The 24,161-nt window shown below is 35.2% G+C and overlaps 1 protein-coding gene across 2 annotated transcripts; it reads left to right on the top strand.

The window, feature by feature from the left end:
• The first annotated feature begins 1,261 nt into the window (after nt 1–1,261).
• Nucleotides 1,262–23,737, top strand: LOC128541121 (vesicle-fusing ATPase-like). 2 transcript variants are annotated; one of them, XM_053511345.1, is made up of 21 exons: nt 1,262–1,421; nt 5,029–5,114; nt 5,998–6,097; nt 8,261–8,300; nt 9,306–9,472; nt 9,751–9,858; nt 11,034–11,109; nt 12,179–12,334; nt 13,249–13,448; nt 13,954–14,119; nt 14,203–14,277; nt 14,982–15,169; nt 16,057–16,152; nt 17,320–17,476; nt 17,565–17,698; nt 17,789–17,855; nt 18,061–18,140; nt 19,188–19,322; nt 19,784–19,897; nt 21,083–21,134; nt 22,336–23,737. In XM_053511345.1, the coding sequence occupies exons 1-21, from the start codon at nt 1,410–1,412 to the stop codon at nt 22,344–22,346; spliced, it is 2,220 nt and encodes a 739-aa protein (XP_053367320.1). In that variant the 5' UTR covers nt 1,262–1,409; the 3' UTR covers nt 22,347–23,737. The 2 variants fall into 2 exon arrangements, with proteins under 2 accessions (XP_053367320.1, XP_053367319.1); XM_053511344.1 differs by having other exon boundaries at nt 21,083–21,138.
• The last annotated feature ends 424 nt before the right edge of the window (nt 23,738–24,161 follow it).

The following is a 24,161-nucleotide window of genomic DNA, read 5'->3' as shown; positions in this document are numbered from 1 at the left end:
TGATCGTCACACTGCCGACTGCGGTTCCTGTCTTATTAAAACTTGCTCCTTTAACATGATGGTTTATGTGTGTTTGTATGTGTGTGTCAAATTCTTTTCATGTTAAAAAAGTTGAAATTCAGCTGAACAGTTCATGGAACGCCGGGTAATTTGAGCCTCCGGCAGTAATTACGCTCACATTCCTTTCGAACCTGCTTGGTGACTCGTACACGTCTTCACTTCCCATGATGCACTGCCTGAGAGACAGCGATGAACTGCAGCTGAAAACATTTATTTATTTTTTTGTGATGCAAGATTCATTAACAAATTCACTTTCATTGTTAAAGACTCTGGGACAAAATTGTGGGAATTTCAGTCCTGAACCACCACTTCATGGAGCTCATTTTGTTCCTGAGTCTCCAACAATAAAAGTGGACTCCATATTAATTTAAACACATAAACATTTAAACACACAGCCGCCTAACACACAGTATGACTGCAGATCAATCCCAGCTATCCGTAATCACTCAAACGAGGATGGGCTCCCTGTTGAGTCTGGTTCCTGTAGGACGAAACCTTGGAATGAACCAGATGCAACATGAGTTCTCTGAGGTTTCTCCCATTTTTTAAACCTATTTACATTTATTTTGGAGTCTATAAAGCTGCTTTACGACAATGTAAAAGCGCTATATGAATGAAAATTCTCGAACTCGAGTGTCTTCCACAGAACCCTCACTGAACTGACACTGAAGATTACGATGGACTTTACGATGAACCTCATGTTCCTCCTGAAATTAGCGCCTGACCCTTCCATAAGGAACATAAATCCTCACAATGACGCTACAAAATCCACAAAAAAAACCTTTCTAGAAGAGAGAAGAGAAAATTGAAGATTATTTATCGCGACTGTTTTACAGAAAGGATGGGATGTTCAACAAGCACATGTGATTTTCAGGTGTCCACAAACTTTTGGCCATAAACATAGTGTACATCAACATGTACAAACTCGTTCCAGAATATCACATCAACTTTTTAGTTATTTCACACCAAAAAAATAATAATATAATTATTATTAATAATAATAATAAAAAAACAAGGGGGTACAAACTTTTGCACTCGACTGTATGTAGCTCTATCTGTCTTTGGGTTTATAAGTACAGTAATACTAATCTCGTCAGTAGTGAAATGCCAGCTTTTATTTTGACATTTTGACTCCCACTGCCACTTCCGTATAATCGACTCCAAAGGCCAGCCCTTCATGTTTTGCTAGATCCCAATTACCCACCCTAGTGCACTACTCCTACAGGCACTAGTATGGAGTGATTCAGGATTGGTCCCTACCAGCTGTCGTCACCATACAGAGAGCTGATCATTAAATCTGGTATCTTCTGCATAACTGCTGTTTATCAGCTAAAATACAATACAACAACATGGCTGGCAGGGTGAGTACATATTTCTTTGGCGAAATTATTGTTAAAAAATATGTGAGAACACTGTATGTTTAGTGCAGGTTCGTATATTTTGAATAGCTCTAGCTAACTAGCTAGCTAGTTTGTATCCCGGAAGTCTTGTTGTCTCATGATGTTTGATGACGCGGCACCGTTTTGAGCTAACATTTTTGTAAACATTACAATATTTGCTAGCCACAAATATTCCAAATAACCATCATAACAGAATGAATTCTTATTTTGCCGCTTTTTAAATTTGATTCTGATTCTTATAAAAGTTTATAATGGTTATACATTACGGGAACGTTAAGATCAGACGGCTGCTTCGTTACAAGGCTGTGTTCCACATCGGCGAACACTTTCTCTTTAAGTGCACTACATGTTACACAAAAGGCGTCTTTCTAGTGCACTTTATTTCTTAAAGAGCGCAATTTGGGATTGACCCATAATTCAATTCAATTTTATTTGTATAGCGCTTTTTACGACAAGCTGCAAAGCAGCTTTTACACAAGTAAAAGAATTATGGAAGTTTGTTTTAAGTGTAAATGTGTAAGAATCAAAATGATCAGATTGTGGGAATGATAAACTCCTGGAATCTATAATCACACTGAGGTCTTTCACTGTTGCACTTGATGGAACAGAAAGTTCATTTAAAGTTACAATGTAATCAAAAAGCTTGCTTCTAAAAAAAGACCCATAATTACTTTTCTTATTAGGGCCTAAGCACCCTGACATCAGCCCTATGTCATCATAGTTTATGAAGGGCCCTATTGTTGTTGTTTTTTAAGGATTATTTATGAATTTTTTAAAATACTTAACATGCTCAAAAACTCAGACAGGTTGGAATCTGCTGGCATTAGGATGCTTGAGAGTCTGGGCCTCGGGCATGGCACGAGATTTTGCAGCATAGCTCATACACACTTGCATGTATGCACACGAAATCCGGTACACATTTAGAGCTCATTGAGCTGAACAACTTTCGAATTGCATGTCATGGGCTCAAATTACCAGGAAGTCAGTTATTTTAACGCGCACATTGGAATTTGATACACTCTTCCTTGGGAATTTATGCGATCGTCACCAAACCAGGCTATGTGATCTCAATACATTGAGGATGCAAAGTTGTAGAGGGATTTTTGACTCCTCAAATGGGTCACCCATGATGACGACCTAAACTCGTAACGAAAAGTGGTTAATAACTTTCTGAGTTATCTTATATTGAGGGACATCATGGCGGGATGCTTTTTTGGAGATCTAAACATAAAAACTAAACCTAAAAAAAAAAAAAAAACGCAAGATCTAAACATAAAATAAAAAAAAGTTATAACTAATTATTTGAAGTGTATCACATGATAATGCTTGCTGTATTAATGGTATTTTTTAATACTAATGAAAGTAATTAAAGATTTAAAAAATGATACTAGTTATTAAGTCAACTTCAGAAGTCATTAACTACTTCATAAACCAAAAAGCTAAAATGGATTTAAAAAATTGCGGCTCTGAACGTCCACTCTGTTAAAAAAAAAATAGTTATTTATATGGATGAGTATAGAAAATTAGAAATGCCCTATTTCCTGCATGAACATCCCATAATATCATATCTGTTTGCCTAGTTACGTGCTGATAAACTGAAGAAAAAAAGAAGAGACCACACTTCCTGCCGTTTCCGTTTTAAATATGTAAACGCACGTCTTTTTGGTTTGCATTTCTGACGCACGGCCTTTATATTTTAAGCCGAAGTCTGTATCTTTATTCAGGGGATAAAACATGGTGCTGTGCTGTTACAGAAAAGTAATAAGTAATTAGAAGGCGTTATGAAGTGCAGGTCCTGATTTATTTTCTTATAACAGCACACCCCAAAGTGTTTCCTTTCTCAAATCTAACTGCAGTTGCGTTAACTTTGACTACGATGGCGTTTCTTTTCTTTAGAACCAGAGGTTTAGCCGTAGATCCCACCGCCTGTTGCTACTGTTACCTGTAAAATGGAGTGTGAGGTCGACTCACTTCCGCTCCTCACACTGCTCCATAGTTTCATCAGTCCTGACTTCTGCCTGTCATACAGTTTCACCATCGCTGGAGACGCGTCACAGTCTGATCAGGGGTTTTAGTAGTAAAGAGTTTGGCCTGACGTACACATTGTTGCCGTAGATGACGCCGTACTGTTATGTTGTTTGTTTGTTTGTATTAGGGTTTATTGCCATATCAGCTTCACAGGCTATTTGCCTGACAGATACATATTAAACATTCAACCAAGTTATAGGAATCAATATATATAAAATTAAGTTATAGATATAATGTGAGGGATTTAAAAGGTAATAAAATTTTTATGTATATAAAAAAGGATAGATAAATAAATAAATATTGGATAAATCAAATAAATATATGGCTTTGGCCAGAAGATCAAGGCTCACTTTTGCTAGAAATTGTGAAAGTTTTTCTGATTTCATCTTGTATTTCGTGAGAAACACCTGTCACAGTATGACATAAAAGTTGATGTTGATGCTGCCTACTAATACACTAACCCAGCAAGTTTATATTATTAATATTATGTACATTATAGCAGTTACAGTATAAACATTCATCTCTATTTACCACTGTGTCTGTTTCTCTCTCTTGAGAAGACTTATTAAGCTGAAAAAGGTGGATTTGAAAGTTACTGTTCTTCTACTGTTTTGAATATTTTTGAACAAGGAAAATTTTGTCACATTTTACATCCTGCGATGTTCCTCATGATCTCTCTAAAGTGACCAGTTGCCTGACGTCCAGGCGATTACTCATTATTAGCTGCTTTTCATGCCTAAAGTGGTTTAAAGGTTTTTCTGTTTAATTTTGGGAGAGGTTTAAGGTTAAGAATCCAGTTCTGTACAGCCTGTAAGGATGTCAAATTAACAAGAAATGTAACATGATCCTGTAATCACCACTGGAGCTAAATAAAACACGCGAGGAATTTGCTCTACTTTCTGAAAGCTGAGAAGCGCAGTCTAAGGCTACATCATGCACCAGACCGGGGCAGGTGAGGATTAGGAAAAATAAAATTGGTGGTATTTTTTCCAATCTGTCCAGTATTGGTGCTCATTGGAGCCTGAGAATACTGTTCGTAACTGACAGGAAGTGATGTGATGTTTTGCTCTCATAACCCAGCAGCTTCAAGATTTGACGTGTTTTTCTCCTGAACCTGGTTGTGGTGATTTGAGTTGCTTCAACTTGAATCAGTTAATTTGTACTTGTAGAACTGCCACTTTGTGAATATTTTGGACTAATTCCTAATAAATGGGCCAGTATAGATATTTTAAGATTTTTTAAGTATCAAGAAACAGTAAGCTTATAAGTAGATGCAAAAATCAGCATTAAGTTTAAAATGAAAACATAACTCACAAGAGTTATTGCATTATTAAATACGTATAACAGCCAATTTAGATTTTATGATGCAAATGAAGTTCAGCACAGGATTTCCAAACTGTAAAAAATAATTTATTAAGTAAGTAGTGTAAGTAATTAGCAAAACCCTAGTTTCAAGCTATTCATTTTTAAACATTAAAAAGAAAACCAGTATCTTTGAGAAGATTTTTAAGTTCATTGTATTTTTGGATGGTGTTTACAGATGATGAGCGCGGCGCGATGTCCGACTGACGAACTCTCGCTGACCAACTGTGTGGTCGCCAGTGAGAAAGATTACAAGTCCGGACAGTGAGTATTCAACTTTAAGAAATACTCTAGTTGTTATATACAGATGTTCTTCTGTCATACAAAGTTTGACACAGTGTTTAAAAGTTTCATGCAACAAATTTTTTTTTTTTTATCCAAAGTGATGATAAATTTAAATTTAACATTTGGAACATTACGACTTTTGGCTAAAAATTCAATTATTTACATTTACATTTGCAGTTTAATATAATAACATTGAGATAATTTTATTTTACATGGCTGTTTTGGATGCTTCATGCAAACCTTCATTTAAATTTAAATGTATTTCAGAAATTGAATTATTATGGTTATGCAATTATGGGGTCAAAATTATAAATAAAATGTCCTTCATCTTATACGCATCTGTACTTATTAGCAATGACCACCTGATAGTGAAATTTCAAGGATAATACAAAAGATTATTGGCAATGCAAGAGACACAGAGAATTCTGTTACTCCTTCTATTATAATATCACATTGATGACAAGTAAAATCTGTCTCATCTACCTCCACCCCATGCTGAAGCTGCCATGTATCTAATACATAAATAAAAACACACACAATGTGAATTAAAATGTACAATTACATTTCCATGTTCTATGTTACATTTAAATTTAAATATTGAACCAATAGTATTATTTCGATTATGAAATCTCAAAATACTAGTACACCAAATGGCAAATGTAAATGCAATAACTGATTTAAATTTTCAGCTCAATGTTGCATGTAAAAATTAAAAATGTAAATTAGATTTATCATTACATTGCCATTTTTTCATATTACATTTTAATTTTAAATGCGACAGAAAACGTCCATAGTTACAGTGCAGTTACTCCTATATTTATAACCTTCCTATGACACAGTGCACTGGTTTATATCACTGCAGGCATGTGATGATCAGGACCACGCCCACACACAAGTATGTGTTCACTGTGAGGACGCATCACAGTGTGGTGCCTGGAACCCTCGCATTCAGCTTACCCCAGGTACAACACACACAACTGCACACACACATATACACACACAGAGAGAGGCAAACACACAAGAAGAAAAACATATGCTTATAATATTTAGATTTAAAATATTGACTTTAGGTTTTCCTTAATTTTATTATCAGTATCTGGTATATAATTGTATTTATTTTGATTTGATGTGTTAAATTATTATTATTAGTAATAGTAGTAGTAGTACCAAAAAAAGAACATTTATTTTAAGATTTTACTTTTCGTTTCTTTAGTTTTTAGTTGCTTTTTGTATTTTTTTTATAAGGTACAATTTTAATAGTTTATTAGATTATGTATCTAGATCTTTAAAAAAGTGTATATATAAAATGTTTATATTAATAAAAATAATGAAAATATAGACACCACTGTATATGTGTAAATGTGGTGTGTTTCTTATGTATGGCGCCCCCCAGGGGTCATGTGGTAGTAGAGAAATAATTAAATGATATAATACTGTATAGTATATTACCTGCACCACCAGTCAAAAGTTTGGACATGACTTCTAATTCCGTGGTTTTTTCAAATTGTAATTTCTTTGTACACTATAAAACATTGCTGAAAGTGTCCAAAATATCCACTTCATAAATCCTTCATAATGGCTCTAATCTGAGGTGCTGTTTGCTAATTGGGGATTTCTGAGGCTGGTGACTCTAAATAAACTTCTCCTCTGCAGCAGAGGTCAGGTTTGTTCTTGCTTTCCTGGGAAGGTTTTCATGAGACACAGTTTGATGGGTTTTACAAATGCACTTGAGCCAAGAACTGTTCCAGAACAGCTGACCTTCATGTCTTAAAATAATTACTGGTTGTTGTTATTGTTACTTAATTACCTAATGCTGTATGTGTTATTACATAGTTTTGAAAAAAAAAAAAATCCAATGTTGTTCTAGAATGAAGAAAAATAAATGACAAAAAATATTGAATTATGTATGCCCAAACTTTTGATTGGTATTGTATATTTTTTGTTCTTAAAAATGATTCCTTTTACATTACTAAGCATCCCAGCAGACACCCTGAGTATGAGACTAATTTATTCACTTACAAAATTCTCATCCGTGTTTATAATCTTATCTCGTCTTTGCACGCAGTGTGTTGTTCGTTTGCTCCTTGTCATGTTTCTGATCTCTGGCTGTGTGTCACGTTTTTTCTTTACCTGCTTCTTATCCTGCGTCTGTAAACGTGAGAGCAGCCAGAACTCTCAGGTACTCCAGTACAACTTCCTTCCCTTGTTCCTGTTTTACAACAACATCTTTACTTCCTTATCATCCCCAAATACATAGAGCAATGTTTTTTACACATCAGCAAAATAAACAGAAATAAAAAAAAATGGTTTGTGCAAGAACCCACTTGATAAATCATCATAACATGTAAGGATATCATACTTGTAAATCAGTATTATAAATGACAAATAATGAGCCTCGCTTATTAATATTTTACTAATGTGTAAATTTGTTCATAATTTAAACGTGTAGCCCAACTGAACATACATTTTTAGGTGGATTTGACGAAAATTCTATTCACAGTCCTATGCATATGTTGTTCTTGTGACGCTTCTCATTTGCATTTAATAACCCCCATAAAGCTCCATAGAAAGGCCGCATTCGTAATGGGGTGACAGCATAAAGTGAGCAATAAAAGAAAACCAAGAAGTGAATGTTATTTTGACTCACTTCTGGGCTATTTATGATTCAATTCTTTTAGATTTAGTAGGAAGGAATTTGTGTGTAAATAACAGTTTACCCATAAATCAGTCTGTATCCAGCTGATCCTGTTTTATAAAATAATTAACATAGAAATTCCTACATGTCAATCTTAATACAATGATTTGAAGCATTTTTCCTCACAGATAAATTTAGAAGTTTTAGGTGTTTTAGAAAATCTTGTAAAAAAAAAATTATAATAACTTTGCAATCCTCTCTCTCTCTTTCTCTCTCTCTCTGTCTCTCTCTTTCTCTTTCCCATCACTAACGGAAGCCCTGCCCTATTATTAATTTTAATCATTGACAACATTTTTGTTGTACAGTATGGTCAAACCTTAAGAGAAAGTTACACTCCTGCATTAGTTGGTGGTGAAGAAACTTTTGATTGACTCTGTTACATTCCTGTTAGATTTCACGTGTAAATAATTTTTGTACCTTTTTTTTCCAGAGGAAATGGGCAGGTCTCTCTCTTAATCAAGATGTGGAAGGTAAAAATCTGTCACAGTTTCATTTACTGGGCTAAATAGACTGAAATTTGCTCTTGGCTGTTTAAGACACATTTAATATTAAACTTGGCAAACATAATCTTGACTTGTCCACTACGCTGCTTATTGTTAAAAAAAAATATATATATATATATATATATATATATTTCCACACGATTTGTCATGATTAATATGACTAAAAAGTTTATCAATTCATTCAAGATATCAATTCATTGTTGTACCTTCTTAGAGAATTTATTGTGTTAACTCTTCAATGTTGGAAATTTAAACATTCCCATGCCGCAGGAAATAATGAAAATTTAAATGCTTAGAATTAAAATGTTGGAAAACTGGAAATTTCTTCACTCCTAAAATTCCCTCATTCCAAAAGTTTTAAAATTTTAAGTCTTTTCAGCCCAAAATGGTAGAAAATTAAACCTTATCTTACATAAAAATTTTTGAAACTAAAACATTATTTCATCCACAAATGGCAAAGCATTAAACATGGGAAAATTGATGGTAAAATCCACTCAAAATTACAGTTAATTAAATGTTCCTTTTCATAAATATGTTCTCGATTCCCAAAATGGCAAAAAAAAATGTTTCCCGTACCCCAAAATGTTGGAACATTGAACATTTCTTAACTATTAAAAAGGCAGATAATGTTACCTCACTCCAAATTTATTTAAAAAAAACATTCCCTCATTCCAAAATGTAACTGAAAAAAAACCTGAACCTTACCTCACACCAAAATTTAGGAAAATTAAATGTTCCTTCACCTCAGAGTGTAGGTGACGTTTGAATTGTGCCTCTTCATGTTTGCGCTGTAGCTACAATGCTAATGGCTATCAAGTAATGATGGTGCATCTCACACAAAGCCTTGCTAATAAATAAACTACCAAATTCCAGTTCTCCAATATGGCCGCTTCACTGATTTCACTTTTACTTGTTATCTATCTGCATTACATCACAACTAAAAAAGTAAATCGATCTTTTTCTCTGTTGCAGTCAGCAATTACAGCTTTGACTCATCAAAGCAATACATTGGGACCATGACTCTGGAAATCGACTTCTTGCAGAAGAAGAATGCAGACAGCAACTCGTACGACTCGGACAAGATGGCCATCGAGTTTATCCAGAATTTTAACTCGCAGGCATTCTGCTCTGGACAACAGGTAAACAAGAGCATCTTAAATCTCAGTGTTTCGTTAATAAAACAATCCATATGCTGTCCTGTCATTGGAAAAAACAGTGTGATGAAGCGGAGTCACTGTGTACCAGCCTGAAGTTGATTATTTTCCTATTAAAGAATGTTATAATGTTTATTTCTTCTTCTACAACAGCAGTACATTTATGCTTACATGTTTTTATTAATAAAGAACAGATTTTAATTTTAATCCTAGATTTTTGTAATGTTTTTCTTAAAGTCTTCTGATTGTGATTTTCCTCTCAGTGCGTGTTCAGCTTCTGTGACAAGCTCTTTTTGCTGGTAGTCCAAAGCATTGAGGCGATGGACCCCAGCATACTGAAGGGTGAGCGGAGCTCCAGCAAGAAGAACAAGGTATCTCCTGAACTCTGGATCTTCTCACTGCTGTGAGATCCTCTGTTCTTAAAAGTGTTTCTGTTGTCAGAGTAATAGATTATTTATTTATTTTTATTTATTTTTATTTATTATTAAATCATTACAATTTTATAATTATTTTCTACATTTGTATAGTTGCAATATCACAGAAATAATGCTTTTGGGACATGTAAAAAAGTCAAATAATTATTGTATTCAAACAAATTATCGCCGTACTAGATCATTTTAATTTAACATAAAAAACTATTAAAAATAAAGGCAGACTCATGAATCCTGGATAAGTCAATGGACTATTTCTAGATATTTAATAAATAAAATAAATAATAAATAAATAAATAATAAATAAAATAAATAATAAAAAAAAGTATTGTATTAAGTATTGTATTAAGTATTTATAATTTTTCATTCAATTTTCAATTTTTTCAATAGTTACCCCAGTAAGTCATGAAATTATATATTTTCTTTATCCTAGAAAAGAATGAATGAATTAAAAAAAAATGAATTAAATGAATAAAATAATAAATTCTGAAAAAGTTACCACTTTTATTAACAATTTTGTAATTATTCCAATTAAACCATTATTTACTACTACCACAATTTCACAAAAATCTGGCTCGTCCTGGTCCTGGAAAATGACATATATTATTTACGTGGCTGTTTTGTAATTCCTTTTTTTGAAAAACTTTAGTGAGTGTATCCTGTCACATTAACACACTCTCACTCTACATAGACGTGTAATATACAGGGTGTGTCTGCCTCAATGAGAACATTCTGTGCATTTGTATGTACCATATCTGTGTGTTTTGCTGTAATTCTCATAGCCATACAGTACATGAAAATAAAGACACTAACTAAACTTTAAAAAACTAAAAACAGAAAGGAAAAAAAAAGCTTTTTCATCCTACTTTAGTTTCTCCATTAATTTTGTCAATTATTATACCGTTATGGAAAAATGTTATATATTTTTTTGTTTTATTATTGGTAGTATTGTAATTAGTATTAGTTGTGTGGAACAGCTCTACCAGCCTGTGAGAATCCAAATAAAGTTGTTTTGTTAGATTTTTTATTATTTATAATGCTAGGGTTACATGTACTGCACTTAGATAATGTAATAATGTATAAGTAGATGAAATGATCTTTCATGTTTTCTGCAGATTGAGGTGGGCTTGTTGCACGGAAACAGTCAGGTGATTTTTGAGAAGGCAGAGAGCTCCTCAATCTGCCTGATTGGTGAGTGTTTACTCCACAAACATGAAACGCGCGCACACACATACATTTACAGATTAGAGGTCTTTTCCTCTTCAAATTTTTAAACACAAATTGGTGTGTTTGAATTACCTGAATCCCTTAGAATCTATTATGTTCCTGAAATCCAGCACCTGTATTACACTTTCATATTTACTTTTTTAGCACTTAGTTCTGGGTGAATTACGATAGTGTTTATAATCTCTGCTGTAATCACATCTCATGTTAGACAACAGAGACCAGAGGTTCAGATTTCTGTTGCCAGATTGAACAAGAATACTCTGTAACTGCTGGAATGTTATTTTATAGTAACTAATCAGAATTATACTTAGAGTGTAAGAGTAGAAAGTGTGTCTCTTAAGCACAGAACCATTCCTATTGGTCTGCAGATATTACAACATTGCAAAGATTAGGACAGCAAAAGGAGGATTATGAAGTTATGTCTGTATATCAGAAAGTAAGAGTGAATATTTTCCAATACCCGCATCATCCTCTTGGCCCTCATCTCCTTCTCCTTTGACAAAGCCTAGTTTTTGATAATTATTTAAAAATGTTGCAATACAAAAAATACTTTTAAATAATCTGAAGATTAAATAAGCTTTAAAACTATGTTCTCTTAGTGATTCAGTTTATGAGAAACTTAATTAATTTTATATTCTAAAAAACCTTCGTTTGAAATACACTCATCTGATTGATTTTGTGCCATGCGGCTCAAACTACAGCATGTTAACAACTTTTTTTGCTTGTTTTCATGTATAAAATCAGTGAGGCAATTTTTTTTGTAGTAACCTGGTTTTATTTTTGAATGTATAAATGTTTCCTTTTTTGTTAAGTTTGTGAATGTCTGCTTTATTACACACTTTAAGGCTTCTTCTTCTCTTTTGGCCATCAATTTGTAAATCTGAACTGTATAATTGCTGAATGTTGCTACTACAAAAATGCCAGCGCTGTTACACAATTTTACAACTTTTCCACACTGTTTACATAAGATGCAGTAAATGTTGATTTTTTAATAGTTCAGAATAATCACAGTTTTAATCTTTTTCATTTTCAGGTAAGGCAAAATCTCGAGGTGCACGACAGTCCATCATTAACCCTGACTGGAACTTCGAGCGAATGGGAATAGGAGGCCTGGACAAGGAATTCTCTGACATCTTCCGCCGAGCCTTCGCCTCTCGGGTTTTCCCTCCGGACATCGTGGAGCAGATGGGTGAGTCTCTCCACTCACATAAGCATAAGTGTGTAATATGCAGTTTGTGTTTTCCTCTATGGCAACATGCCAGACTGTGCCATGTGCGTATGACCACATTCTGTCCATATGTATGTACAACGCTGTAAAAAAGTATTTCTTTAATTTTCTTTTACATATTTCTTTCTATTTGTCACACTTAAATGATTGAGATAATCAAAAAGAAAGCAAGTAAATACATTACCAAGTAAATACAAAATGCAGTTTTAAATTATAATTTCATTTAGTAAGGGAAAAAAGCAGTTCACACCTGCTTGCTTGTGAACCAGTAATTGCCCCTAAACCTAAAAACTGGCCGGACATTTCCCTTTCTGATTTTTTGATAGAACACAGAAGTTCGTCCAGATTATTGTTGAGATGTTGTTTCTGCGTTCATTTATGAGCTCTTGAATGAGTCGTCGTTGTGCTCTTGTAGTAGTTTGTTTGGGGGAATTCCCTTTTCACATGGGGCCACTTGTTGATTTTTTATTTTTTTTTGCCTATTTAGCAACATGCCAGGAAATGTTTTATTCTTTATTAAAACTGCTAAACAATATTTAGCTGTTATGAATTTATACTTTGAAGCATAGTATTTATTGGAGTGTTCCTCAAGGAACAGTACTGGGTCCAATTTTATTCATCATGTGTATGATTCAATTCAAGTGCACAAAACTAAATTAGTGCTATAAAGTGATCCTTTTTAGCTGCTTATGACATAAACTGAACACAGAACAATTTCTTTTAATTAAATGTGGATAGACGGAAATTCTTCTTATTGTATCTACTGCAGATAGAAACCATTTAGCAACCAAACTGCCTAAGCTTCTTGACCATAGTGTTGGACATGATTATGACCTCCACACTGAAAGATACTCAAAAATGATCTCTCTTTTCAGGTTGTAAGCACGTTAAGGGTATTCTGCTCTTCGGGCCTCCTGGCTGCGGTAAGACCCTGATGGCACGTCAGATTGGGAAGATGTTAAACGCCCGAGAGCCAAAGGTGGTCAACGGCCCTGAGATCCTCAACAAGTATGTGGGTGAGTCGGAGGCCAACATCAGGAAGCTGTTTGCTGATGCAGAGGATGAGCAGAAGAGGGTGAGAGCATTGAAACACTGCAGAAAAGTACAGTACACTCCTGTGCATTTTGTGAAACTAACATTTTGTAATACAAATGACTTTTCTACATCAGGAATAAAAGCTAGTCAGTGCAGAAGATGTGGCGTCTTAACATTTCCACTTCAGCTCCTTAAGGCCCCTCCTCTTTTTCAATATGAAGGATTGAAATACATGTCATTAAAACTACATTTGAATTCAAATTGGATTGGATTCCACAGCAAAGATATAAAACTCAATTTTCATATTTAGAACGAGGTTTAAAGCAGTGAGTGCTTTAAAATGAATACGGAAATAAAAGTCCCAAAATGCAGTGCAGCTATATGACATTGAGTAACATCAAAAGCACAGCCTGGCAATGGTAGTTTTAGAGTGAAAGTTAAAGCTTAGTAGAAGCTGTTTGAGCAGAGTGTACAAATGATGAGAAGAAAAAGTAAAGTGCAACTTCAATACCCTGATTATTTTTATTATTTTTATTTTTTTAAAGCTGGGAGCAAATAGTGGACTCCACATCATCATCTTTGATGAGATTGATGCCATTTGCAAGCAGAGAGGCAGCATGGCAGGCAGCACCGGCGTCCACGACACTGTCGTCAATCAACTGCTGTCCAAGATCGACGGTGTGGAGCAGCTCAACAACATCCTGGTTATAGGTAATGACTTCCTGCCTAAATCTGCAAGTTCATATCTCGATTTTCAATCCCTTGCTTACATTTCCTCATTATGTCTTTTTCAGGCATGACCAATCGACCTGACCTCATAGATGAAGCTCTTCTCAGACCTGGAAGACTAGAGGTCAAGATGGAGATTGGTACGATCTAAATACTCTCTCAGGATCAGACTGGATTCTTCATAGTTGATTAAAAAATATTGTAGCGTAAAGTGTAAGAAAGGCAGATCTCACAACATTGACTTTTGCAGTCTTTAATGAGTTCTCATTTTAGTTTTAACCTCTTACTTGCATGTGGCCAAACACATAATTGGCCAAGGACAACTGGTTTCTGCGAGTAATTAGGAAGTGTCAATACTGTGCGTTTAATCTTTAAGTATTTTAGGACCGACCAGTGGTGCTGGATGGTTAGTGCCTGTCATTGCCCACATGTGCGTTGAAGGGGACATCAGGATTATGGAGTCCCCTACTGGAGCCCAGTGCAGGACTCCATTTAGAGTCTCCAAGTAGGCCAATTACTCTGAGCTCCTGTTTAGTTCATAAGCACAGACAATCAAAACTCCAACATAGTGGCATTCAGCCAGGGACTATTTCCATATCGACCTGGCACCTCATACCCTGCACAACTGTAAATGATTATTTTTAAATAATTCACATTCAAATGTGCTCATAAGTGAATATTAGTCCAGGCCTGTATCATTTTCCTACTAGACTGCTACAGGTCTAAATTCTGAATTTTTCCCGTTATTGTACATTAATGACAGTCAAAATGCAAAATAAAATTCATACCCTTAAAACCAATGTTCAATGTTCTCATCTTTTTCTTTCTTTCATGTCTTCTTTAGGTCTGCCGGACGAGACGGGTCGTGTCCAGATCCTAAACATCCACACAGCCAAAATGAGGCAGGCTGAAATGTTGGCAAGTGATGTAGAAATTAAGGAGCTGGCCATCGAGACCAAGAACTACAGCGGTGCGGAGTTAGAGGGACTTGTCCGAGCGGCGCAGTCCACTGCCATGAACCGTCACATCAAGGTGTGAACTTCTTAATTACCACTTTGAGCTCAACAGGAAAGCTGTAGACCAGTGACCATTTTCCCTTTTCACTCTCAGCCTTTTGGACTCAAAAGGTTTCTGTAAGGAAACAATTATGTAACATTTTTGGATGGAGTCTTCAGTGTCAGATTTAAATATTTCAAATCATTAACTAACTTAATGGATATACGTCTCAATACCTAATACATTTTGGGTTTTACAGTGTTCACATGTAAATCACTACGAATGAGAATGCTTGTATCTCCTTACAGGATAGGTTATAGTCCCTGTGCTTGTTATGATGCATTATATTTGATGCATATAATACACTGCAAAACAATTTCTACTGTCTGTTATTGCCCAAATGAGGATCGGTTTCCTGTAGAGTCTGGTTCCTCTTAGTTTCTGCCTATTGCAATCTTAGGAACTTTTTCCTCGCCACCGTCGCCCATTGACTTGCACATCAGGGACCATCAGATCATAATAATTTATACGTGTTTCCTCACACATTTTATAGTCCTTTATACATATTTAATTTTTTTTCTTCTGTAAAGCTGCTTTGTGACAATTTCCATTGTTAAAAGCTCTATACAATTAAAATGTAATAGTAATGACATTCCTATTTAGACCTACAGTAATACACGACTAAAGAGCTTTGGATGCTCTTTATATATATTGTGGGGAGTGTCTCTGGCACAGGATGTTGCACCCACACTGTGTTAGTGTGTTTGAGAAAAAACAAACAGGGGCGACTTGACTCATACACTCCTGTGTTATATTTGAAGCTTTTACATGTGAGGAGGTATTAACTCTCTCTCTTACTGACTTTTTTTTATTATTACAGGGCTGAGTAATATCTGTGTCTGTGTGTGTCTGTGTGAATCCAGGCCAGTAATCAGGTGGAGGTGGACACGGAAAAGGCCCAATCGCTGCAGGTCAGCCGGAGTGACTTCTGGGCAGCACTGAATAACGACATCAAACCCGTGAGTTTACTCTCGACTACAGCATACAGTGGGGTTTTGCAGCAGCAGATTTCAAACATATACAGTAAAGTTTTTTTTATGTATTTTGGAGTATGCTTATAAATGAGTATGCTTATAAAAAATTTATCATGTAAAATAATTTATCATGTAAAATAATAATAGAAAAAACTTTATTTTTATTTTTTATAACTTTATAATGTGTTTTGAATGAATATAGGAATTTATTCCTGATATATTATTTAATAAATAATGTATATTATAATGTATTATTATTATTCAAATAATGTTATTATTATTATATGCCTATAATTATCAGATAAATTAATTATGTCTATTCTATTCTATTCTATATCATCCTCCAAAGGAATATAGGGTCTCATTTCTAATTAATCATTACAAAATAATGTTTATGGCTATGATTATGGAATTTTTTATTGTTCAATAAAATTTAATTATGATTGATATTTAATATAATTACTACTACTTATCATTATTTAAATATTATTATTAATAATATAACACATATTATTAATATTAATTATTATTAATATTTAAATATTGTTAACATATAACATGCATATAGTGATTATTACATCATTGATAACATTTGTTTTATTATAATGTTAAATACATATTTTGTAAATGAAATTTTAAATATATAACGCATATCAAAAAATATATAACCAATAAATGTATTCATAAGTTTGCATTCGATGAAATTTGTTTAAATGTTTAAATATAATTTGTCAATAGTATTAATAATATAGCTTACTAATGTAGTTTGAGCTTTTTTCAAATAAACAATTATACTTGTTTGTTGGTGAATGGTATGTAAAATACATATGTTTTATTATTAACTTGTCTGAATTACCTTCTGATTAATATTTCATTTTTTTTTTGTATTACATGTATAGAAAATATCATATTAATCATATTTCCCCCAACCTCTTTATCCCTGATGTTAAGTCCTGTTTTACCTAACATCGGCTTGTTTAGTTCTACAAAGAGCCAGAGAAAAGATTTCCTATAATCACACTCCACTTAGTTGATGCATGTCTACACTTTATGTAGCGTTTATGGAAAGTGTCTTAAAAGTCCTCCATTTTGGGTACAGTTCTACTTCCAGAACCAAAACGTAAGATTTTGTGTGTCTCTTTCTGTGTGCAGGCATTCGGCACCAATCAGGAGGACTACTCCAGCTACATCCTGAACGGCATTGTGAAGTGGAGTAACGCCGTGTCAGAAATCCTGGGAGACGGAGAGCTGCTGGTGCAACAGACACAGAATAGCGAACGCACACCACTAGTAACAGTGCTGCTTGAGGGTATGTCACGTTATGTCACATCATTATTATGTGACAGAGACACACAGACGTTTACGTACATGACTGATGCCTGAATGACCTCCTCCAGGTCCAGCTCACAGCGGTAAGACCGCACTGGCAGCTAAAATCGCAGAGGAGTCGGAGTTCCCATTCATTAAAATCTGCTCTCCAGACAAGATGATCGGCCATTCGGAGATCGCCAAGTGCCAGGCCATCAAGAAGGTAAGGATGAACTGCTTGACGTAATAAACACCCATTATTAAACCGATCATGTGACTGAGTTCTCACAAGGCTGCTCTTCTTTCTGTGTAGATATTCGATGATGCCTATAAGTCTCAGCTGAGCTGCGTGGTAGTGGATGATATCGAGCGGCTCCTGGGTGAGTCCCTTCTACATCCACCACGGGAAAAATTACTGCTGCTCCTATTTTTATATATTTTGAAAAGTTTCTTTACTGAGAATACTGTAAGTTAAAGTTAGTGTTCGATTTAGGTGTTGGTTATAAAGAATTTGCTGCAACAATAGGATACGTCCTTATAAACATAGTGTACAGTAACAAGCTGGCGTGTGTCCTGTGCTCTCAGACTATGTTCCGATCGGACCTCGTTTCTCAAACTCGGTTCTTCAGGCCCTGCTGGTGCTGCTGAAGAAGTTGCCTCCTCGTGTGAGTGTACACACGGACATCTGCACACACATGCACTTACTCACTCACACTGGTACACATGCATTACTCCTGTAGTACCGCCCACTACAGAAAGGGGGCAGCAGAGCTTCTCAACAGCAACTGTGTGTTTTCTACCGCTACGTTAAATTTGTATTCATTTAGAATACAGTCTATTAGAATTTAAACTGATTAAAAAGTTTTTACAGAGCTACATAAGAGCACATAAGATCCAAAGAATAACAAGAAACCTTTTATTTACAAAATCTAGAAAATTTTAGGAATGTGTAAAAAATATTGTTTCATGCATGAATCATAAATGCATGAGCTAGCAGTTTTTATTTTCCTTTGCTAAGAGGAAACTCAAGCATCTTGTTTAAAAATGTATTTCTTAACACATCCGTGAATATTTTTCAGAGCCTTGAAAGCTCTCATTATTGTGCTCATGTGCTCACTAGGAAGAGATTGTTTAAAGACATTACTCCAATGTTATTAAACCTACCCTGGCTGTTTTTTTTAAGCCTCTACATAGCCCGGCTTGTGACATTTAAAGGTGTGCACAGTGTTGCTGATTTCCTAACGCAATAACACCTCATAGATATCTCAAGACCTTTGCTCAGAAAACACCATAACAGCTCAAAAGTAGGAAAAGGTCTTCCCAACCTTGAATTCAGCACATCATAAAATCATAAAATGAATCGTTAAATTAATATTGAGCGTATGGTTTTTGGCTAGCTTCTTGGCAGCCATCTTCGTAGCTGATCAAATTAAGTCATGACTTTACATCCCAGAGTTTACTCAGATGGAGCATTATGAGAACCAGTTTTTTTTTTAATTTCTCCTCCAATAGCTGTACAGTCTTTTTAGTCATATTTAGGAACGCAAGATCAATTTCAATCCACTTTAAAATTAACATTAGTTTGCTAGAGGGTTCTTTATTTTTTATTTAAATAAAAATTTATTTATATTATTGGGAAACCAATTGTCCTGACCATCCAAAGCTATATAAAGGTAATACTGATCTCTGTGTTTGTGTGTGCATGTGTGTAGGGTCGTAAATTGCTGATCATTGGCACCACCAGCCGTAAGGACGTGCTGCAGGAGATGGGCATGTTGGACGCATTCAGCACAACCATCCACATCCCCAACATCTCCAAAGCAGAACATCTGATGGAGGCACTTGAGGTCAGAGTTACTGCAGTAAGGGGGGTTGGGGATAGAGAGAGGGGGAAATGGAGACCTCTCCTTCATTAATGTCTAGACTGATAGTCCCTGATAGGTGAAAGACTAACAGAGAAACAAATAAGTTAAGAGGGTAAGATGGATAAAATGAGAGACTCTGAGACTGAAAGATAAGTAAGAGGAGAGCACCTGATGGTCCTGAAAGTCTGAATCGTGAGAGAAAGAGACAGTCCTTTCCTTTCTTGCTGAGTTCCTGAGGAATGAATAGAGAAACAATGGAGAGATGAAATAAAAGAGAGATGGAGATGGATAAATTGGTGAATAAAGAGATTGATAGAATAGTGCATAAATATAAAGATGAATATAGTACATGAAGATGTGGATAAATGGTAAGAAACAAACTGACATGGGCTCTACTGGTGTTGAATTTAATTGTGATTTGTGTGTGTGTGTGTGTTTTAAAGCTGCTGGGAGGCTTCCAGGAAGATGAACGTGCCCAAATTGCTAAAGAAGTAAGGGGCAAAAGAGTATGGCTCGGCATTAAGAAGCTTCAGATGCTCATTGAGATGTCCCTGCAGGTGAGATATGCAAAAAAAAAAAAAAAAGGATTTTTTATTTTTTATTTTGTAAAAAATAGTTCTGCCCGGGGCAGTTCTCCCTGATGTGACCTCATATAAGAACCCCTCCTTGCAGTGCTCAGCTCTGTTGTTCTCAGGAGAGGCGTGACCCAGCAGTAGCTCATTTACATAGACACTGAACACGTGTTGGGATAAGAAGTGAAACCGAGGGATAAAAAATGATCATTTCTGCTGGAATATTAACACACACACACTTTGGTGGAGCTCTGAGACCTGGGTGAACTTGATAAAGAAATATATATATATATATATATATATATATATATATATATTTTTTTTTTTTTTAAATGATCAAATCGCAAATAGATGCCATGTTTTATTTCTATAGTAACAGCCTGTTCACTACACTATCCCTAATAAACAGATATTGATAGTTTTAACAGGTTGGAGGACGGGAAACCCCCCCTAGCAGCGCTGGCCCACAGCATAGCTTTAAACAGCCTGCTTACCAGGACGATGACTTGTTCGCCATTGGTCTGGATCTGCACAATTTGTTAAAGAACAAGCAGGAGGCTTTGCCAGCACCTGTGCCTCATACTCTGACATCCCAGACAGAGCCATCTACTTGAATGAAGCCAACTTCTGGACTCAGCCTATGGCTCACAAAATTACCACCCCATGACCTTCTCCCAAAACATCGTCCACGTCGGCTCGACCAGACTTCCGCACGACCAGGAGAGAAAAAGAAAAACCACACACACTCCACCTAGCTCAGACTCTAGTGGAAAAGGGGCTTTAGCTGCAGGGAGATACTTTTGCCCCCTCACTCATTGAGTCCGCTATGTTCTGTTCTTAGTTCATGCGGTTTCTCAACAACATATTCGACTCGGCTCTATATCGGGACGCTTTTCAATTCAGCAACCTGTCCCTCATGCTTTAGGGGACTTAAAGTTCAGGACATTATGTGGCCATATTTTGATCATTTTGAGTTAGCAGGTCTAGCTTGATTTACCTCCAGTTTGATGCTCTCGATTCATTTATTAATTTATTCAAAATTAATACTTACTCACTATTAGAACACAGAAATGAACCTCATTTTTGACCCACAGTTATCTACTCTGCTGCACATTTTTTATCATCTTCTTTTTCTGTTATTTTGTCCTCTCCTGTGTGTGTGTGTTTTAGATGCCTCCTGAACACAGAGTAAGGAAGTTTTTGGCGTTGCTGGCAGAAGAGGGTGCGTAAGTTCTTCTGCATTCGTTCTTCTTCGTCACACATGGAATTTTCTTTTCATAGGGTTTAATTTAAAAGCCCTATGTCACTGCAATATTTTCTTAAATTGTGTCGATTTGAATCAATTTGTTCATTAAATGCAGTAACTATAGGTTAAATATAAACGATGCTATTAAATTATTAGAATTGTTAAATGGCATAAAAATTTGAGTAAGAAAAACAAGCTTTTAAAATTAGTTAGGTCTGTCTCATGTGCTCATTTAGAAAATGTCATGGGTACAGACTGCACTAGATTAAAGGTCACTTAGGGGACTTCATGATCAAGGAACTTTACAGAACATTTGAAGGGTTTGTTGTTCTGGACTATTAAATTAAAAGTTGTAGATTTTTTTTATTTCAAATAGTTAAAAAAAAAAAAAAAAAAAAAGACATCTCATTCCCATGGCACCTGTCAAAGGGTGGGACATTTTAGAAAGCAAGTCAACAGTCAGTTTTCAATGTGTTAGAAACAGAAGAAAATGGTCTAAGTGATTAAAAAAAAAAAAAAAAACAGCCTTGATAGCCTTGACTAGGTCTCAACCCCTTAACATCTTGGTCCTGGTCTTGAATTGGTTTTGGCCACTTAAATACTTGGTCTTGTCTTGTTCTTGATACACTTTGATCTTGATTTGATCTTAACACCTTAGTTCTTGGTCTTGTCTCAGTCTCAAGACACTGATTCTACTCTCAACTTGTCTCAACTTCTCAAATTCTTGTCTAGGTATATACTTTGGACCTCTCCTTAATTTGATACCGTCTGAGTCTTAGTCTTGTCTTAGTCACGATACATCCTGGTCTTGACTTGCAAACCTCATTCAGATATTAAAAGGAGGAATGACAGCATGTAGATCATTATTCCTTGTTGTCATTAAACATCAGATCATGAAAACTGTAACGTTTCAGAGTCAGAGGAGTTCAGTTCAGCAAGTACTGAGCGCTGAAACTTGCACACTTACATAGTTTTATGTGTTATATAAAACTTGAAACCACCACTAAAGACACTGGTTGATCAATCCTAAACAGGTTAGTCAATTTGTGATCTGTGTCAGTATCGAGATTGCCAAGTACCAAAAAAAGTGGTCTGAAAAGTGGTAATGAAGTCTGTCAGAATTTAACGAAACTGTTTATACAAGTTAAACATCCAAGCTTAACCTTTTTCTTTTTAGGCACATCATGACATGCTGATGTGGAATCGACACCGTCTCTCCCAACACTTTAGTGGTTAGCAACTCCACTACACACAGACACTGGTGTGTACGGACCCTCTGTGAAGATCATTGCTGCGGTGGTTAAGGGTTCTAACACTCCCATAGAAACTGGACTTTGTGTGTGTGTGTGTAAATATGGTATACTGATGTTGATGTGTATATTATTTTCCTACACATTAAACATTCCTGTTTAAACTAAAGTGATGCCTTAGTCTTAATGCCATTCACAAAGTTTTGGAAATTTTTTTTTTAATTACAGCTAGGTTTATACTGTTTGAATGAAGGCCATCTTGAATTTTCCTAATTTAAACCTCATGGTGGACGGCCTGTGAAGTAAAACAATATTGTTATCCCTATGATATTGCATTGTCACGTAGCTCCTGAAGCTCCTGTAGCTCCTGTAGGGACATAAAAAGAGAAAATATATAAAGGAAAATTTGTCTTTTTATTTTTCGCAAAATATTTGTGAAAATTAAAAACATGACTTGACACAAGAAAGTACAGTAAATCAAGGTCAGTGTGAGAAGAGGCGTTGCTAGGCAATTTCTAAAAATCTATGATTTGGTAAATATATAAAAAGAGCAATTAACAATCTGTTAGCAAGCCTATGGTAGAATAGGTTTGGTCATCATACGTCCTGTCTTTTTTTTTTTTTTTTTTATCAAAATTGAGTTCTGCGCTATGATTGGTTACAAGAATTCGATCTCTACGATTGGTTAGATCTTCACTGTATGTGAAATGCAAGCCAATTCTAGAGCAAGTCACCTACTTGCTTGTGCTATGTCAGAAATGTTAATTTATTATAAAATCTCATTATCAGTCTAAAACAGTTTTGCCATTTATATCCTTTTTTATTTTTTCATTATTATTTTTTGCCGGTTAACATTAAGAATTTATTTTACTAGGGTGATTACTTGTCTAGCAAATAAAGAATGATCTAAAGATTCTGCAAAACCTATTTTTTTTTCTTCAAGCATTTTTTTTTATTCTCCCATGTCTCTTTAGACCTTGAGTACCTTTGCGACAATATTCAGTGACGTTTTTTGTAAGCGATATTGTTTTACCAGACCAGCGAATCATTCTGCATTTTTACTTGCTTAGTTAAAATTGTTTATTACAACTGTAAAATACACTTTTTTGTTGTTGTTTTGTTTTTTTGTTTTCTCCTTTCCAGCATCCACAGTGTAAATGTCTTTCCAAACAATGAGATCCAGAATGGGTTTTGTTTAACACAGTCGACTGTATGGCACTATGTAAGGTATCATTAAATTGTGTTCACAAATTCCCAGGATGTTGGATGTTTAAAGTTCAAGTTTTTAAACTTTTTACCCTTTATTAAAGCTCTGTGAAAAACTGGAAACAGTTTGGGCTACTTTTTTTTGTATCACTAATGAGCAAATAACTTATACTATACCAGGTGAAATGTAAGGTCAGATATATAATATGGTTTCCATATCAATTTTCCATTAAGTAGAAGAAATAAAAGCCCTTCTCGTGGGAAGAGGGAGACGATGTGGATGTTAAACGGACAATTCGTTTTCAAGGAGACGACACTAATGTCTACCTTCTGCTTCTGTAGTTAAACTTAATGAATGGGATGTGTGTAGGATTGTTGGAACATGTATGGAAACCCCTCACACACGCCCGGGTCAGGACACCCAGACCGCTTCACATTTTATAACATGGAAACCACAGCTATTTGATTAAAAAATAAAATAACATTTAATTTGCATTAGTTAGACTGGGACAATTAAAGGGTTCTAATGAAACAGATAAGAGCAAAA

This window comes from Clarias gariepinus, chromosome 14 (genome assembly GCF_024256425.1).
Source record: "Clarias gariepinus isolate MV-2021 ecotype Netherlands chromosome 14, CGAR_prim_01v2, whole genome shotgun sequence".
Lineage (NCBI taxonomy): Eukaryota > Metazoa > Chordata > Actinopteri > Siluriformes > Clariidae > Clarias > Clarias gariepinus.
The sequence above is the reverse complement of the archived record's forward strand: the minus strand, read 5'-3'. Positions and strand labels throughout refer to the sequence as shown.